General features: G+C 42.2%; 1 protein-coding gene across 11 annotated transcripts; it reads left to right on the forward strand.

Moving 5' to 3' along the window:
- Window positions 1–327: 327 nt before the first annotated feature.
- Window positions 328–18,854, forward strand: LOC141643895 (mediator of RNA polymerase II transcription subunit 23-like). Of its 11 annotated transcripts, none has more exons than XM_074453278.1 (13): window positions 328–427; window positions 520–571; window positions 674–735; window positions 815–1,260; window positions 2,065–2,107; window positions 2,268–2,314; window positions 2,606–2,685; window positions 2,947–3,011; window positions 3,890–4,062; window positions 4,994–5,773; window positions 6,633–6,814; window positions 7,139–7,242; window positions 18,271–18,854. In XM_074453278.1, exons 4-8 carry the CDS (start codon window positions 1,140–1,142, stop codon window positions 2,950–2,952), a joined length of 297 nt encoding a protein of 98 aa, XP_074309379.1. In that variant the 5' UTR covers window positions 328–427; window positions 520–571; window positions 674–735; window positions 815–1,139; the 3' UTR covers window positions 2,953–3,011; window positions 3,890–4,062; window positions 4,994–5,773; window positions 6,633–6,814; window positions 7,139–7,242; window positions 18,271–18,854. The 11 variants fall into 11 exon arrangements, with proteins under 11 accessions (XP_074309379.1, XP_074309380.1, XP_074309378.1 ...); XM_074453277.1 differs by lacking the exon at window positions 3,890–4,062 and having other exon boundaries at window positions 329–427; window positions 815–942; window positions 1,064–1,260; XM_074453276.1 differs by lacking the exon at window positions 3,890–4,062 and adding an exon at window positions 1,875–1,943 and having other exon boundaries at window positions 371–427; window positions 2,192–2,314.
- Window positions 18,855–19,219: the final 365 nt, after the last annotated feature.

The raw sequence follows: 19,219 nt of genomic DNA on the forward strand, positions 1-19,219 counted from the left end.
TTTGCTCTTAGAGGTATTTAACTTATAATGTGTATAATTTTCGACCTGTCATCTTTCTGCTGATATTCACTTTCTAAAAATCTATTACCTAGACTTTTGATTTTGCTAAGAACTGAGACGGCCTTAAATCTATGTACTCCATTATTTTATTAAAATGAAATGTTGTTTTCAGTTGTGCTTGTTCAATGAGATTTATGTATTACCAAAAAATTGATATTACTATTTGTGCTTTCATCCTCTAGAATTTTACTTTGGCAAGTGAATGTGATGTTTTCTGCATTATATGTGATTGTACTTGAGCATGTTACATCTCTGAAAATGTTACTATCGCTTTCGTATACAGATGATTGCGGTTTCAATCACATCCTTTGGGTATTCAGTGGTCGACGTGGTGTACATTGTTGGTTTGTGATGCAAAAACAAGAAGGTATAGAGACAAGTTGAAAATGATCTTGATGTTCGGTATTTCATGATATGAAGGAAAATCCTTAAATCTTGGGTGTCATACTTTCTTTGCAGGTTAACCAATGAACAAAGAGCTGCTATAACCGCTTATTTTCACGTGTATAAGGTGATTTATATCTTGCCAGATGGGCACCCATAGTTGCCTTGATTACTGGTTATACCTAGTAACTGTGAAAGACTTGCTTAGCCTGCTATGTTGTCTTGTCAGGGCAATGAGAACAGTCTGAAAAAGGTGTCTTTAGGTGGTCCTGCTCTTCATCCATTTCTTGCGTAAGTGTGCCTGCGATTATTTTTTGTTTTGGTTTCCTTACATTGATCTGTATCACAAATTCATATCTAATTTTTGCAGGAGATCGTACACTGAATATTTGAAAACTTTTTTTGAGGAGACATTCCTGTGTAGCCAGATAAGTGTATGTGAAAGTGTTGGACCTGATTCCTGATATGAGAAAGTGTTGGACCTGATTCCTGATAAGTGTATGTGATTCAAATTCGAATTGGCTTGTTATCAATAATATTCCTATTGTCACTGACACTGGTTTGTTGCATTTCAGCCTTGTAGTCTTTCATCTATATTGTATATGGTGTATTGCAGCAGTTACTTCTTAGCTCCGAGGGAAACGGCAGAATAGTCGAAGATCTTCCATGAGTAAAGAAGATGTTAATGTGGTTCGATGGGGCCAACTAAAACAGCTTCTGCAATACAACAACAACAACAACAACAGCATCCGAGCCTTAATCCCAAAATGATTTGGGGTCGGCTGAAAACAGCTTCTGCAATCTGGGAAGCAAAAGGTACTGCTCTAGCTAAGGAAGCAAACATGATATTATAGGAGTATTTGTTTTTGGAGAAGTTCATGTACGCCCTCTGGTTTTTTGGATTCACAATTTTTGGTTCATAATGTGGAGAATTTTGGAAATTGATGCAAATCTAGAAAATTAGAGGGAGTAGATGCCAAGGCTGGGTGTAACAACTTTTGTGTTAAAGTAAATCTTGGGGCATGTTTCTGGTCGCATTTTTGGATCGAAACCAGGGCTGCTCCCATCCATTAACTTCATCAATGCATTGCAGAGTTATTTACCATTTTGTACAAGTGTGTGATCTATTCTTAATATAACCCAGAATTGTACACTTTAAAACAATATTGTATCATACTTCATGCCACTATAATTCAACAAGCAAAGTTAAACTTTCATGGAGCTGTAAAAATAGCCTGTTCTGAGCTTCCTTTGAATCTCTTTCACATGCGTAACATGAATCATTTCACCCTCTTTCTCTGTCCTTCAGTTTCTCATCTAGTGAGTGTTTCTAAATCATAACACTGATTACGTATTAGCTGAAGTGTTGATCAATAGATACCTGTCAAAAAGTTTTTATTAAGATTTGAGATGGGGGAATCACGTTTAAGGCACAGGGAATTCGTCGGTATGTTGAAGAGATTGTGTTCTCGTATGTCTACCCCAGGCTTGATATGGAGGTTTGTATTAAATTTTCTCTATGAAACAGAGTTATCTCAAGCTCTGAACATGTTTGGAAGTTATAATACTATCATAGACATGACTGTGGTTTCTTCAAGAAACTCTCTTTCGATATTGCAGGTGCGAGGAGTTTGATCCTACCAGTGTTCCTACACTTTCTCAGGTGAGTTAGTGCGGCACTTCGAATTGAATGCGTATTCATGTTATCCAATTGGATACTAGTTCAACACTTCAACCTATCGTGCAGGCCATATGTTGGCTTTACGTTCATTGTTTATGGAATATGGATTCATCTTCCGACACTTTTCTGTATAAATTTGCAGCTTTTGGAGGAACTTAACACTAAGTATGGATAGTGATGTTGAAACTGGTAAGCATATGCTCTGATCTTTAGTTAACGTTCCTCACGAGATATTTTGTCATTAGTTTTTATGTAGTATTTAGGAAGTACTTAGTCCTATACATTAGAATGTTATAATTATTTTTCCAAACCCCCTTAGAATTAGGAAAGTGACAAAGTCAGAGAATTGGAGGGAGAACCTGATAAGCATCTTGCTAATCGAATAAATGAAAGTGTGATTTTGAATTAATCCAAAAACTAAAAGAAAGTTTGTTTCTGAATTAATCAAAAAAACTAATTGATTTGATAAATGTGTGGCAGACTTGGATAGAACCTCGCTCGGCAAGGCAGTTGCTTTTTTCAGGTCATCATTTTTGCAGCCTCTATCGAAATCTTGCAAGGTAAGCTTTTGTCTTTTCTTAACCACTTATCATATGCATCAGATTTGACCATGTTTTTTTCATGCCTGAGGTATCTGTTAGATATAGCAATCAATAGAAATGTGGTGGCTATTATCTCACATTTTTTAGTTGACTTTTTTAAGAAAATAATATGAAAATAGCTCTTTCTGTAGAAAAACTACCTCTTGCCGTCTGCTTTGTTAATCATTGCCACTGTATTAGATGTAAATTTTCGGCTGTGTTTTTTTGGTCCGACTGCAGGATTAACTGGAAAACTCCTATAGCAAAAAGCTTCAGCAGAACAAGGATTCACACAATTGGTGAAGGTATCTCTTTGGACTGAGTGTTTTCCACATTCACGTTTATCTGTTCTTTAGTCAGTTATGACTGAGAATAAAACATAATCTGCACGAGCAGTCTAAATGTTTTAATTTGTTGAAATTCCATGAACCCGCCTTTCCTCTGTCACTGTCCTGGGTTGTTTCATTTCCTTCATTGAAGTTATTTTAAATTTTACACACTAATATAAAGGTATTACGAAATTCGAACTCTCTCTGAGCGTTTAGAATAGAAGACTGAAAAATTCATAATATTTGAATATGCTGGTTACGGCCTTACACTTGCCATCACTCATCAGTCTATTCACTTTCTCGGTTCATAACGAAGGCTGATTTGATATTCTGAGTTTATTTTGGCAAATTTTATCAATAATGCCAACTTTTCTCATCATGTTGAAAACTAGAATGCTGGTCATTTTTTAACCCCCCACCATTTCCGAACTGTTCAGTTGCATAATGATTAATGACTGTGTTGGGACCTCGAGTAGCCAAAATGGGTAACAGATGAAAGGGAGAGTCGGATATTCAGTACTACCATGAATAGTGTTTTTTTGCATCAAATTACAATCTAGTAGCAGGACTGCATCACTACATCCCTCAAGGACCAATCATATCATAATTTGATCGTGGAAAACATTAAACTAACAATCATTATGACGGTTCTTAGGATTTTTACTTTCAAGTTTTGACAACAAATGTTGAAGTTCAAATTTTTTCATTGGATGCTTGAAGTCTAGAACAGAGATCGTGAAACCTCGTTCTTACCTGAATTCTATTTCGACTAATGAGTTTTGATTTAACTCGTTTGTCTATAATTCTCTCTATATAAAAACATCAATTTAGAAGATTTATTTTTTATCTCCAAGAATCGCCTCCTTTGTCATGCTGATGCTTGTCAAGTTGAGGTGCATAAGATGAAGCTACCTCCTTGGACCTTCGATCATAATCCCAGGGCAAGTAAGCTAGATCCATGCACCAGTGCACCACTGTACAAGTTGACGGCAAGGATACCATGCATGACTTTTAGGTTCAAACTCTTGTAAGATAATCCGTATGTTTTATTCAGTGTATAACTATGCTTAAAAAACAGTTGTTTACCTTGTTTTATATGCACACCCTAAAAGGGAAAACTCATATTGACCCACATTCTGAAATTACTCACTGGAAATACGGATTGCTGAAGCTCTTGACGAGTGATAAACAAATGCATCAAGGAGTAAAATTACCCAGAAACTTGGAAAAAACGTCTCATTAAGTAACAATTACCCATCAAGGAGTTAGTTGTGGAATGCTCGATTGATATTGAATCCCAATTCATCAAGCTCCGCAAAGCTGTTAATGGCTATACAAATCGCTTTGATTCCTAACTCTTGTGAATGATTCCTAACTTGGGAGGGGTCAACTCATTAAATTGCCCTCAGTACCCCGAAGGAGATTGCATCAACTGTCGATAGGGGATACTTCTGATCAACACCAAAAAAACACATTAAATTGCCTTCAATGACTGGTATTTACTTGCATTCGAAACCAGTGGCATTCAAATTGCCATATTGACACCCCTATAGGCCTATACACACCAAGAAGAAAGCAAAAGGAAAAAAAAAAAAACTAAAATTTGCGAATTTCCATTGGTTTGGCTCTGTAGTCCCTGGAATCTTCCTAAGTCTTCAAATTAAATTTGTTACTCGCTTAGAATCTCATTAAAAGCGAGGAATGGGGTATGAGTGTTTGGATACAATTTCCCTCCAAATCTTGTGTATTATGGAGAGATTTTGATTAGGCTTAGAGGAGAGAAATTGAATCCCTCCAAATCACTCCCCCTTCATTTCCCTTCACCCTCATTTGTTATCCAAATAAGAGACTTTAAATCCCCTACCCTCTTTTTGCTTGAACACACCCCGCCACCTGGGGTTAAGAAACTGGAGTAATTTATGATCGCTATTCACTTTCTAATCCCCTCTTTGGTTCAGATTCCATTTTCAGAGTCATTTCCACAGCACATTGCCCTGTCAAATTCTGCAACGTGCCCACCTCCGGATTATTTTGCTTCCCTGTTGCTGGGTCTGGTAAATAATGTCATACCTCCTCTCAGTAGCTCCTCAAAGACAGGGTCTCTCGTAGATAGTTCGCATCTGACAATTCGTGGTCCACTGAACAAGACACCCGCTACAAGTCAGTCTGGCACAACAAGTGCTTCTGATGTTCAGAAGGCTTTCTATCAGATCCAAGATCCTGGTACATATACACAACTGGTGCTTGAAACGGCAGTTATAGAATTGCTATCTCTTCCAGTTTCAGCTGCTCAAAGTGTGGCCTCACTGGTTCAAGTTGTTGTTCATATACAACCAACGCTTATTCAGTCCAGCAATGGTTTGCAATTTTGCATGGAACGTCAAATGTTTCTGGACAAACTTCTGTTCTCCCAACTCCTTCTGGCGGAAGCACAGATTCCATGAATGCAAGCAGACCCACAGCGCCAATTTCAGGGCTAAATACGTCAAATTTTGTCTCTCGGAGTGGGTATACTTGTCAACAGTTATCTTGCTTATTGATTCAAGCTTGTGGTCTTTTACTTGCCCAGCTTCCACAAGATTTCCATGTGCAATTGTATCTTGAGGTGGCACGTCTAGTTAAGGAGAGTTGGTGGCTCAGTGACGGCAAAAGGTCTCCTAGTGAGCTAGATTCAACTGTAAATTATGCTTTGTTGGACCCAACATGGGCTGCTCAAGATAATACATCAACAGCAATAGGTAATAAATTTATGCTATTTTACAGTTCGAATTTTCAATTTTCGCAAGGACTTTGCGAAATTTTATGCCAAAAATTTGCATCTCATTTTTTTTTGCTCTCCACATTTGTTACTGTTTATTCAGGGCGGCATAGTGTAATGATTGTTTTGTGGATCTTGTTATAATAATAATTTCACTTTTTGAAGGTGAAGTGACTTTTGTCCTATTGCTTGCTTGTTAATATGAAATTTGTAAATGAGGTTGTCCGAATAGGCTTGATGAATTGGTTGCCTACGAATGCTTGCGTATTTGGTAATTGTAATGCACTTAATTTTTAAGTTGTTAGTATTTACCATTATTTCCATTTTCAGTGCACCTAAACTCCTGGTATGCTTTGGTTTTTGAAATGTCATGGAATATAGCATTGCACGGTAGGAGGTTTGTTGATGCAATTTTTGACACAATTTTCATTATGGGTCATCCAGAAAGCACCTCTTACATTCAGCATCCCCTTTCCTCTCCACAGACTTGAGTCCTTTGCGTCATTTAGATAATGTCGCTTTTTGCCTTTTTGGTAGTGTCTGCCATCTCAATCCCGTGAACCAATTTTTGTACCAGAAATTTGTGTCCACATTCTTATGAAATAATCAAAGTAATGTTGTGTGAATGAATTAATTTCTAAGAATGTTTTCCTAACACAAGGGTAAGTATGTGTACATCCGACAGAGTTTGGGTAATGTTGTTGTAATGTTTTCCTAATGCAAAATACATTTATTCTTTGCGGTTGAATGTTGCAATGGAGCTTTGAAACTGTTAGGAGTGTCAAATTTTGAATGAACCATGCTAGTTTACAGTTTCTTATTAGTTTTTAATTATGCAGGTAACATTGTTGGCTTGATTCATTCATTCTTTAGCAATCTTCCACAAGAATGGTTGGAGGGGGCCCATGTCATTGTTAAGCAACTAAGGCCAGTAACTTCCGTTGCTATGTTGAGAATAGTGTTCCGAATAATGGGTCCATTACTCCCAAGGCTTGCAAATGCTCATACACTCTTCGCCAAGGTAAGGAACTCAATAACTCATGTACCTCCAGAAACTAGAGTGTAAATTATGGTGTTAAATGCCGTGCTATCTATTTTTACTCTGGAGTCAATGCTTGAAAAATTGCTCGTTTGCATTTGAACTAATTAAATGTTAACAAAATTTGCATCAACATTGGTATTTTGAATCCCTAATCATCTCTTTTTTTTCGCGGCTTATATGTTAAGAACTAAAACTGCAAACCGCATATCACTTAATTCTGTTGGCCCTTCCATGTCCCTCTCTTTCTCCACATATCCTTCTATGGCCCACGACATTTGGTAACCCCTTCATATCATCGTGTAGACTCTCTCTTTGCTACTTGGTGCAATAGTAGACGTCTTTGGGAAGACAGCACAACCATTAGTTCCTGCTCAGGCATCGGAGATAGTCGACGTTATCGATTTCCTGTAAGTACTTGCCTACGTTTTAATTTCTCCCTCTATTGCAGAAATACCTTCTTTACTCATATCTATACTGAAATTAAAGTAGGTGTTGGTGTTTTTGATCCTGCTTAATTATTGTATAAATGCGGAAATGTAAAGTATGTATGAACGAGAAGGGGTACTCATGTAAGTTGATCCTGCTTAATTATTGTATAAATGCGGAAATGCGTTGTGGACTTGTGGATATACTGCGACAGAAAATTGTCGCTTTAGTGGGCAGAATGCGCTTGATGTTCAGCTGGTGATTACAGCCCTCTCTCGCTCTCATTGACATGACCTATCTAAGAAGTTGACGACACACCTTCTCCATTTACATCACAATAATGGAGAACAAGGCGAGGTAGTCCTTAAAGGAGAACCATTTAGCGGTCCTCATCTTGTTCCGGCATGTTGTAATGTAGTATTGTATTTATGTAATTGAATCTTTTTGTATGATATTAGATTTGCGGGAAGTGATTAGTATAGTTACGTTTACCTGTGTATTTTGTATAATGAGAGGTAAAAGGTTAATTGTGACTTGAATTGCACTGCGTTAATGATGGTTTACGAGTTTCTACTGCAGATGTTCGTTAAACCATATAGCGATGTACTTCGTACGCAGAGCACATTATTGTGATGGTATGTTGTCTTCAATACTTGGTGATGATATATTTACCATTTGACGAGTTTTTCTTCTCTTATGAATTACACCATATGAATAAGACAAGGAAATGTAAATGTAAATAAATAATCCAAATTTACTATTAGGGTAAATTGTTTGTACTATTCATGTATGCTAGGTGTAAACACCGAAGTATAAGATAAATAATTTAGCAAAGTGTCTTAGGTGTAGTGCAAGGTGTGCCAAGTGTGTGTGGCATGCTTATCATGTAACCTCCCTTGAGTAGTATAAATAGAGAGGCTTGTGAGCTTATAAACACAAGCTAAGTTGAAATCAAAAAACACTTCACATCAAAAATCCTCTTAACTCTTCACTAGTGAGAGCATTGCATGTTTTTTATAATTACTGATAATCTGAACAAATCTTAAGATAAACAAATGAACAGATGAAGATTGTTCTCACTACATTTAGGGTGTATTTGGATTGGGAGATGATGGGGCATATTCTGCACCCGCTGACCGAGTCAACATATTGAGCAAGGTCAAAGCCAGAAGACAGCAAGTCAACGTATTAGACAGTCTAACCGACGCAGCCTGTCGGCCTGTCACTTGGGTCTCGGCTCGGCAACTAGTCGGCCGAGAGACATATCCGCGTACTCACATCCAGTCCCCTCGACATGGAGTCAACCAGGCCTGCCGACCCGGCATGGGTCCCTCGGCCGAGGATAAGATAGTCTTTCCACCTGCTAGCCACTTGGCCACTTGGCCACTACGTGACAAAAGGTGAAAGTCTATAAATACTCCACTTCTCTCATTGAGAAAAGGATCCGAAAACTATCCCAAAACTCACTATTAATCTGGTATAAACTCCCTTATCTCTCTACAATATACTTTGCCAAGTTCACACACAACTTAATCCCTTTAAGTTTACTGACTTGAGCGTCGGAGTGAGTACGCTCGGTACCAAGCCGAGCCCTCAGTTTGTTCATCTTTACAGGAGAGACCGAAAGGAAGAGACAAGCAAAAAGACGTCATTCATCAAGGTTACGTGGTCACAAATCCTGCTCCGGAATTACACCCGGAACAATTGGCGCCGTCTGTGGGGATAGATACTAAAAGCTAGTCACCTCCCTTACAAAAAAAACAAAAAAAAAAACAAAACCATTCAAAGAGCTAAGAAGATTTCAAAACAACAAGAAATAATTGTGAGTGACGAAACTGCATTCTACCAGGATGACACGTTTCCTAATTCTGAGATCGGGCAGTCCCCCACCGGCCGAGTCATAGAACCGGCGTACGGGATGCCAAGAGAGCCAGAAACACCGCTGCCTACCGGCCAAGTCACTGTCATGGGACATGTGGTCGATGCAGCCAAACTAAAGCTATTCCTGGACCTGATGGGTAGTACGCCGATCACCCCCGCCGCAACGACGGTGACGGCAGCGTACCCACAGGTGACCAGGGCCCATAAAATGACCCCGAACAACTTGTCCGGGGCGATACAAGGAGCCGTGCATACTAGGACGCCGGCGGAGCCCATGATGCCAGTGGCAGACCTAAGTCCTTCCCCCACTCGCGGGAGGACAGCGTCGCCGCGGCAACAACGAGGCCCGCCCCGAAGAAGTGAAAGAAGTCCGACTCTCCAAAGTCGGACAACAAGGAGCCATTCCCGCCAGATGGAGAGAAGCCGGACTAAGGTTACGAGGAGCCGATCGCCGCGTGTCATTCGACACGTGGTCAGACAGCCCCTCAGTGCCTATGTCCTCGAAGTCTCTGTGCCGACTAAACTAAAGCTGCCGCCCCTATCATACAAAGGGGATAGCGACCCAACCGACCATGCCGAGGCTTTCGAGTCGTACATGTCGGTATGGGAGCAGCCTGATGAGGTATGGTGCCGAGTCTTCCCAACGACCCTGCATGGGATGGCCCAGAGTTGGTACAAGGGGCTACCTGATGGTTCGGTATACTGCTACGCCGACCTAAGGGATAACTTCATAGCCCAGTACGCCTGCAACAAGAGAAGGGCCGTGGAGACATCGGATCTTGTGATACCCCGAGTAAATTTTTATTATTTAGTCGATATAAGAAAATTCTTTGTTTGAAAGGGGAAAGAATTTTTATTTATTAGGGACGAGAAGGTACACAAATGAAAGGAATCAATCCTAGAGGGAGATATTGACTTAATAAAATTCGAAAGGCATAATAACCTAGTATAGGTAAGACCCTGGAATAAGAATAAAATAGTTCGGTTGAAATCCGACTCAATAATAACTTTACCCGTAAAATTTTTACTAGACCTATCTAAAAGAAAATAACCCGTAAAAAAAAATATCTAAGATATTTTACTATTTTCGCATAGTTTAATGGAATTTTGTCACATGGCCTAAAAGAATAAAAAGAAAAATATTAAATGTGTGGTGAAATTGATGCCACGTGAGAATGCTAATCTAGCAAGCCTAGGCACAAGTTTTCATTTAATGGAAAATGTCAACACGTAGCACACATAAACCGACATACAAAAGCTATAAATAGGCAATGATCCATGCTCATTTGACAGAAGAATTTGGGGAAGAGCAAGAAAAAAAATGTAGTAATAATTATTACTATGTACGTAGAAAATATGGTAGCAAATTTTTGGTGAGGTGATCCATGTATAAGGTATATTTCCTACCCATTCGTCTTAAGTTAATATAATGAGTAAGTATATTATCATTATAATTATTTAACTGATATTATAATGTAAGTGAATTATTGTTTATGTGATAAAGTTATGTTATACTTGTATATTTTACGTAGTGTGGTTTACGTGAGATATGACTGTAGTACTGTTTGTGTTAATAATTGACGTTATAATGCTCACGTGATAGTGGTAATGTTAAAATACCATTGCTAAGATGTACATTTGGCCAATGTACCATCCGGGACATTATTATTGGAAGGGACCGGGCCACATTATTATTTTATCCCGTGTACATGGATGTGAGCTCTGAAGTGAGCTCGGCAGGGGGCTCGGCAATTGGCTCCGCCCCGTTATATCCGGATAAAAAGAAAGAAAAAGAAAAAAAAAAGAAAAAAAAAGAGAAAAAGAGGAAAAGATTGTTATCCTGTGTACACGGAGGAGGGCATAGCCTAAGGGAGTCTCGGCTCCGTAATGTGGCCCTGTTCAATAATAATGACCCAAATTATATTAATTTGAGTTGGAGGTTATGGGAAATATACTCAACAGGTGGTTGGTTGACCCTTTATTTTATTAATCTTTTTCAGGTACAGGAAACAGGGAAGGGCATGAGTGAGATTGACGCAAGGAAATAGAATAAGGATAATGTATCATAATAAGATAGACCTATCAATAAAACTTGTTACTAGTTTTTTTTGGTTGTACTAAAGAATAATGTAAGCCTTGTATTTCTCGGTATGGGGAAATACGGCGGTAACGCTCTGTAATTTCCGCTGCTATTAATAAAATATACCATTTTGTATTCCTGTTGTTTACGGGGCGTTACAGATCTCCTCACTATCCGACAGGGGGAGGACGAGTCTCTACGAAGCTACGTGAAGAGATTCGACGCAAAGGTTCAGCAGATCCGAGAGCTGAACACCGAACTGGCGGCCTTCGCACTGATGAAAGGTCTCCCGAAAGGCGAGTTCAAAAACGAGCTGATCAAGTGCGAGGACCTCAACCTAGACACCGCCAGAAAAATGGCCGACCGAGCCGTAAAGGTGGAGGACTATCACAAGACCTGGGTAGGCCACAGCGAATCTGGGCACCCAGAGAGGAAGAGCCGCCGGGAGAACGTTGATGAAGGTCGCCGTGACATAAATCGGTCACGGCCTGAGAGATTTAATAGGAAACAGAACTCGGCGGACGCCGGGGGGAGTTCGGGACCATACACCCAGAAGCGGTACAGCAGTCTAACCCCCCTGGTCAAATCACCGGCCGAGGTCTTTGCCCTAAGCAAGAATGAAGGGCAGAAATGGGCAAGGCCCCCCAAGGCGAGGGGGGACGGCGACATGAGCCAGTTTTGCGATTACCACGGCCAAGCCGGCCATAAGACCGACAACTGTCGGCATCTGAAGAACGCCATCGAGGAGCTGATCCGAAAGGGGGCCCTCAGCAAGTATGTAGCTGGAGGCCCAGAAACAAGCTCCGACGGGGCAAATAGAAAATCAGTATTCCAGCGAATGGGAGTGATCCAGGTTGTCATCCGGGGGAACGAGAACGGTGGGTCAGCTAATGGGCACAAACGACACCTGAATGAGCTATACCAAGCCATCAACTTTGTGCCCAAAACAGCGATCCCCGCTTCCACAATCCCCGATATAACCATTGGGAAGAAGGACTACGAGTGAGTCGTCGCTCCGCACAGCGACCCGCTTGTAGTCCACCTAGACATAGCCAACCACTTGGTCAAAAGGTGCCTGATTGACATAGGCGCCTACACAAACATCATGTTCAGGGAGTGCTTTCTCAATCTCGGTCTCGAAGATTGAAGACCGAGCCCCTCGCACCAACCCGCTATACTGACTTCTCCGGCCGCCCGGTACCCCCCGGGGTCAATCGATCGCGGTGATGTTTGGCCAAGCCGATGCGGCCAAGAATGTTTTATCTGAGTTCGTGGTCATTGATGGTTCGTCTGCCTACAATGTTCTCATAGGCCGAGTCACTTTGAGCGAGGCCGATGCAGTGATGTCCATCCGGGCCCTGACATTGATGTATGTCTCAGACCGGGGGGAAGCGCAAAAACTCGTCTCAAAGGACGAAAGAGACGAAATAGTCAATGTCCAAGTATCTGCCAGGGGGTGCAACATGCAATCGCTCAAAGTGGCGAAAAAATCAGAGAAAGGGAAGAGCCCATCCTTACAGCAGGAGGGTGATCCGATGCACACCAACGTCGGCATGGTCGAAGGAGCCGAGACCGAGGAAGTGGAAATTGACCCAGGGCGCACCGTAACTGTCGGTGTCGGCCTGGAGCCAAAATTCAGAGCCGATCTCCTTGACCCGCCGAGGAAGAACAAAGATGTCTTTGCATACTCAGCCGCCGAGATGCCAGGAGTGAGCCGGGAAGTGATCGTTCACAAGCTGAACGTACTCTCCACCGCTCTCCCTGTCAAGCAGAAGATGAGGAACTTCTCGGCCGAGAAGGATGAAGCCATCAAAGACGAAGTAGACAAACTATTAGAGGCGGGCTTTATCATGCCTTGTACTTACCCTGAGTGGCTAGCAAATGTTGTAATGGTGAGGAAGTCATCAGGGGCGTGGAGGATGTGTGTTGATTTTACCAATCTTAATAAAGCGTGTCTAAAAGATTGTTATCCCTTACCTCGAATAGATAGTTTAATTAACGCAACGGCAGGCTACACCATGCTAAGCCTGCTAGACGCCTTCTCAGGGTATCATTAGGTGTTTATGGCCGAAGAAGACATGCATAAGTGCGCATTCATCACCGGTAACGGCACATACATGTATAAAATGATGCCGTTCGGTTTGAAGAATGCTGGCGCAACTTACACTAAGCTGGTGGACAAAGTGTTTCAAGATCAAAAAGGGCGAAACATCGAGGCTTACGTCGACGATGCTATTGTAAAAAGCAAGTCTGACAGCGAGCACTTGGCCGATTTAAGCGAGACATTTTGTTCACTAAGGAAATATAAGATGAAACTTAACCCAATGAAATGCAACTTCGGTGTCCGGCCGGCAAGTTCCTCGGCGTGCTTGTAAGCGCCAGGGGAATTGATGTCAATCCAGAGAAAATTCAAGCGATACTGGACCTGCCGGAGCCGAGGAATCGAAAAGAGGTTATGATGCTGACCGGGAGAATGGCGGCTCTCGCCCGCTTCATCTCTCGGTCGGCCGACAAAAGCACCCCATTCTTCAAAGTGTTGAAGGGGAATAAAGACTTTTGCTGGGGGGGAGGAACAGAGTGCGGCTTTCAAACAACTGAAAGCCCACCTTCTAACTCTCCCGACCCTGTCCAGGCCGACGCTGGGGGATACGCTATATCTATACTTAGCAGTTACCTCGGCCACGGTCAGTGTCGTAGTTGTCAGAGAAGAAAATAAGCAGCAACACCCAATCTATTTTATCAGCCATACACTGCTGCCCGCCGAAAGAAATTACCCACTGATTGAAAAAGCAGCCTTCGCCGTCGTCGTTGCCGCAAGGAAGTTAAAACCCTACTTCGACGCACATCCCGTGACGGTCTTAACCGACCAGCCATTGGAAAAAGCATTGGAAAAATTCGAAAAATCCGGCCGACTTATCAAATGGGCAGTGGAGCTCTCCGGCTTCGACATTCAGTACAAGCCGAGGCCTTCGATAAAGGAGCAAGCACTTGCAGACTTCCTGGCTGAGTGCACATATCAAGAAGAACCACATCCCGGTGTATGGGAAGTGTATACCGACGGGTCCTCCACGGCGAACAGCTCAGGAGCCGGCATCCTTATCACCAGCCCTAACGGGGACGAGTTTGAGTACGCCTTGAAGTTTACCTTCTCGACCTCAAACAACGAATCCGAATATGAGTCGGTGATAACTGGAGTCGAGTTAGCTAGAGCTGCCGGGGCGGAACATATTGTGTTGAAGACAGATTCACTCCTAGTGACCAACCAAATCAGAGGAGAGTATGAGGCTCGAGACGATGGGATGGTAAGGTACCTGGAAAGAGTAAAAGCTGACACCGCAAAATTGAAATCTTTCCAAATACAGTGCATCCCGAGGTCTGAGAACAACCGAGCCGATGCTCTCTCAAAACTTGCCAGTTCAAGCATCAAGAATGTCAGTCGAACCGTGCTGGTGGATATCAGGAATGCTAAAAGCATCACCGAGACCGTCGGCATGGTGGGGGACATCGAAGCCGAGACGACGTGGATGACTCCGATAATGAAATACAAACTAACAAAAGAGTTACCGGAGGACCGCAGTCTCTCTCAGAAGATAAGAAGGATCGCCGCAAGGTACTTGGTGTTCGAAGGAGAATTGTATAGAAGGTCCGTAATAAGACCACTTTTGAAATGTGTTGGCCCAGCCGACACGGAGCTAATACTGACAGAGATTCACGAAGGCATCTGTGGACACCACATGGGGGCGAGAACGCTAGCCCACAAAGCTCTCCGAGCCGGCTACTTCTGGCCTACCATGTTGAAAGATTCCAGAGCAAAGACCAAGAAGTGTAAGAATTGTCAGATGCATGCTCCGGTAATACATGCACCTTCCCGAGACCTGCAACCGGTACTTAGTCCCCTACCATTTGCACAATGGGGGATGGATTTACTAGGACCATTTCCGACGGCCTCCGGAGGAAGGAAATACCTGATCGTCGCCGTTGACTACTTCACCAAATGGGTCGAGGCTGTCGCGGTACCTGCCAAGACCACGGCGGCCGTAAGAAAGGTGATTTGGGAGAACATCATAACTCGTTTTGGGTTACCCCAAGTCATGGTATTTGACCACGGCCGAGAGTTTTGGAGTGACATGGTGACGAATTGGCTGGAAGAACTCGGTATCAAATTCGCATACTCCTCCGTCTGCCACCCTCAGAGCAACGGGCAGGCGGAGGCAGCTAATAAAACAATATTGAACGGGTTGAAAAAGAAGGTTGAAGATCTAAATGGAAGATGAGCTGATGAACTACCCGGCGTCCTCTGGTCACTTCGAACCACGGAAAAAGAAGCAACGGGGTACAGTCCATTCCACCTTGTCTACATGGGTCCGAGGCCGTCCCGCAATTGAAGCGGCGGTGCCGACATTTAGAACGCAAACCTTTGACCCGTCGAAAATGAGGAAGGCACGAGAGCCTCCTAGACCTGGTCGAAGAAAGTCGAGATACGGCACGGCTCAACTTGGCAGTATATCAAAACCGAATGAGAAGAGCATACAACCGTAGGGTCCACAAAAGGGACTTAAGAGTAGGAAATCTAGTCCTAAAAAAGTCGGCCGCAACAAACAAAGGAAACATCCATGGTAAAATGACGGCCAATTGGGAAGGACCCTACAAAGTGGTTGAAGAAATGAGGTAAAGGCTGAAGGAGGTGTCGAGCATGCAGCCACGGAATGTCAATCGACACACAGTGACAAAACTTTTTCGACACGCTCCATGGTATCCACTTGCTAATGGCCAGCTGATCAACCAAGCTTGGCAGCACCGACCGGGGGCAATTGAAAGCACACGGCACTCTCAACCTTGGTCTCGGCCAACGCCATTTTCCTTTTCCACATTGGATGTCCATTACACAACCATGTGGAGGGGGGATATGGTACGGCCTGAACAGAACCAAGCCGAGGAAGAAGAAGCCGAGGAAGAATCTCAACATGCGCAGAATACGCTCAACACTCATCGAAGGTCCATACCACGGCATAGACTACGCTGGGGGCAAATTGATGGGGCATATTCTGCACCCGCTGACCGAGTCAACATATTGAGCAAGGTCAAAGCCAGAAGACAGCAAGTCAACGTATTAGACAGCCTAACCGACGCAGCCTGTCGGCCTGTCACTTGGGTCTCGGCTAGGCAACTAGCCAGCCGGGAAGCATATCCGCGTACTCACATCCAGTCCCCTCGGCATGGAGTCAACCAGGCCTGTCGGCCCGGCATGGGTCCCTCGGCCGAGGGTAAGATAGTCTTTCCACCTGCTAGTCACTTGGCCACTTGGCCACTACGTGACAAAAGGTGAAAGTCTATAAATACTCCACTTCTCTCATTGAGAAAAGGATCCGAAAACTATCCCAAAACTCACTATTAATCTGGTATAAACTCCCTTATCTCTCTAAAATATACTTTGTCAAGTTAACACACAACGTAATCCCTTTAAGTTTACTGACTTGAGCGTCGGAGTGAGTACGCTCGGTACCAAGCCGAACCCTCAGTTTGTTCATCTTTACAGGAGAGACCGAAAGGAAGAGACAAGCAAAAAGACGTCATTCATCAAGCTTACGTGGTCACAAATCCTGCTCCGGAATTACACCCGGAACAGGAGATTTGGAGGAAAAAGAAAGGGAGGGAGGAAGGGTAGGGGAAATGAAGGGGGAGTGATTATTTTTGGAGAGAGTAATTTGGCTTGGAGGAAAAAAATTGAGGGATCCATTTTTCCTCCCCTTTAAATTCCTCTACCTCTATTTTACTAACCAAACAATGAATTTCTTATCAAATGGCGAGACGAAAGAGCATGAGGATAGGGTTAGGAGGTTTATTATAAAACACTATATGCATGAGCAGGCGCTTATTGTATACACTTGTTGAGTTATGATGACTGACTTACCCGAGCGTTTACTTTTTCAACGACGTAGCGCAAAATTCTCATAACTGCCAACTCGAAACTAGGGGATTTTTTTTGTCTTTTTTGACAAATACCATGAGAATTAGTTCTTAGGGCTGCTCATCGGTCCGGGACCAGACCGGACCACACCAGACTTAATGAACCGAAGACTAAATAAGGGTAAAATGTAATGAGAATTTGGTCCATTCAATGTACTTAATGATGAAACCATCCGCTTCTAACGAGAATTCTCAACACATAAAATCTAAACCCCCAAATTTCTAGGAATTACAGTACAAAAGACAACAGAAGTTTAGATCTACGAGTAACTAAACAAGTTCAGTTTCAAAAACCATAAGCTAAGTGCATGATCTCTTCATATTAATAATCTAGTCTCCCTTTCTCCTGAAAGAGCAACCTTCAGTGAGTCTGGCACGTCCTACAGTAGGCTGGCAATTACCACACACCACAACTGTCTGAGAGTGGCTGAAAACAGTTGTTCTGCAACAAGTTAAAGAAATATGAGCATCAGAACCAATTGCATTCAAAGAACTAACGTTCAATATCACACTAGAAACAACAAGTCTCAAAAGAGATACATGGAAGCGCAGCATTTGCACTTATAGAACACGCCTGAAATCACGAACTATTTATGTAGATGCAATAGAGAGTTCATCTTTAATCTTGAAACAGGAGAATTATTAGGAAATAATAGAAAGCTCAAATGAACTCGATAATGGAGTAGTGGTGGTGGTGGTGGAAGGTGTAAATGAGGAAAATATGGCAACAGTCAGATACCTATTTATGAGGAAATATGTACCTACCTTCATAAGCAAATGCATAACCCCATATATGGCCCTAATAGTTCCTCAACCACCTTCTCTTTCTATCCTGCTCAGGCATCGGAGATAGTCGACATTATCGATTTCCTGTAAGTACTTGCCTACGTTTTAATTTCTCCCTCTATTGCAGAAATACCTTCTTTACTCATATCTATACTGAAATTAAAGTAGGTGTTGGTGTTTTTGATCCTGCTTAATTATTGTATAAATGCGGAAATGTAAAGTATGTATGAACGAGAAGGGGTACTCATGTAAGTTTATTTCACCACTTACTTACTATACCATACTCGGTTTTCAGCCATCATGTTATCCACTATGAGGGACAAGGTGGGCCAGTGCAATCCACAAGTAAGCCAAGAGCCGAGGTTCTGGTACTCTTCAGTCGAGCGTTGGAAAATTTGCGACCAGATGTACAGCATCTTCTTTCTCACCTTACAACTGATGTGAATTCCTCCATTTATGCCGCTACACATCCCAAGTTTGTACCCAATCCCATGTCCTAACACTAATGTCGTGCATTCAAGTGCCAAGAGAGATGATACAATAAAGATATTGGCACACTGTAGAGCGTTATGGATATACTGCGACAGAAAATTGTCGCTTTAGTGGGAAGAATGCGCTTGATGTTCAGCTGGTGATTACAGCCCTCTCTCGCTCTCATTGACATGACCTATCTAAGAAGTTGACGACACACCTCCATTTACATTTACATCACAATAATGGAGAACAAGGCATGTTGTAATGTAGTATTGTATTTATGTAATTAAATCTTTTTGTATGATATTAGATTTGCGGGAAGTGATTAGTATAGTTGCGTTTACCTGTGTATTTTGTATAATGAGAGGTAAAAGGTTAGTTGTGACTTGAATTGCACTGCGTTAATGATGGTTCTATGAGTTTCTACTGCAGATGCTCGTTAAACCATATAGCGATGTACTTCGTACGCAGAGCACATTATTGTGATGATATATTTACCATTTGATGAGTTTTTCTTCTCTTATGAATTACACCATATGAATAAGACAAGGAAATGTAAATGTAAATAAATAATCCAAATTTACCATTAGGGTAAATTGTTTGTACTAATCATGTATGCTAGGTGTAAATACCTAAGTATAAGATAAATAATTTAGCAAAGTGCCTTAGATGTAGTGCAAGGTGTAACACCAAGGTGTGCCAAGTGTGTGTGGCATGCTTATCATGTAACCTCCCTTGAGTAGTATAAATAGAGAGGCTTGTGAGCTTAC

Source organism: Silene latifolia, chromosome 2 (assembly GCF_048544455.1).
Source record: "Silene latifolia isolate original U9 population chromosome 2, ASM4854445v1, whole genome shotgun sequence".
Lineage (NCBI taxonomy): Eukaryota > Viridiplantae > Streptophyta > Magnoliopsida > Caryophyllales > Caryophyllaceae > Silene > Silene latifolia.

Excerpts from the sequence above, each read along its gene's own strand:
- LOC141643895 (XM_074453276.1), top strand. The coding sequence starts at position 5,476 with ATGAATGCAAGCAGACCCACAGCGCCAATTTCAGGGCTAAATACGTCA. Across the intron at positions 6,815-7,138 it reads CTCATACACTCTTCGCCAAG|ACTCTCTCTTTGCTACTTGG; the intron begins GTAAGGAACTCA and ends ATCATCGTGTAG. Across the intron at positions 7,243-18,270 it reads GTCGACGTTATCGATTTCCT|CCATCATGTTATCCACTATG; the intron begins GTAAGTACTTGC and ends CTCGGTTTTCAG.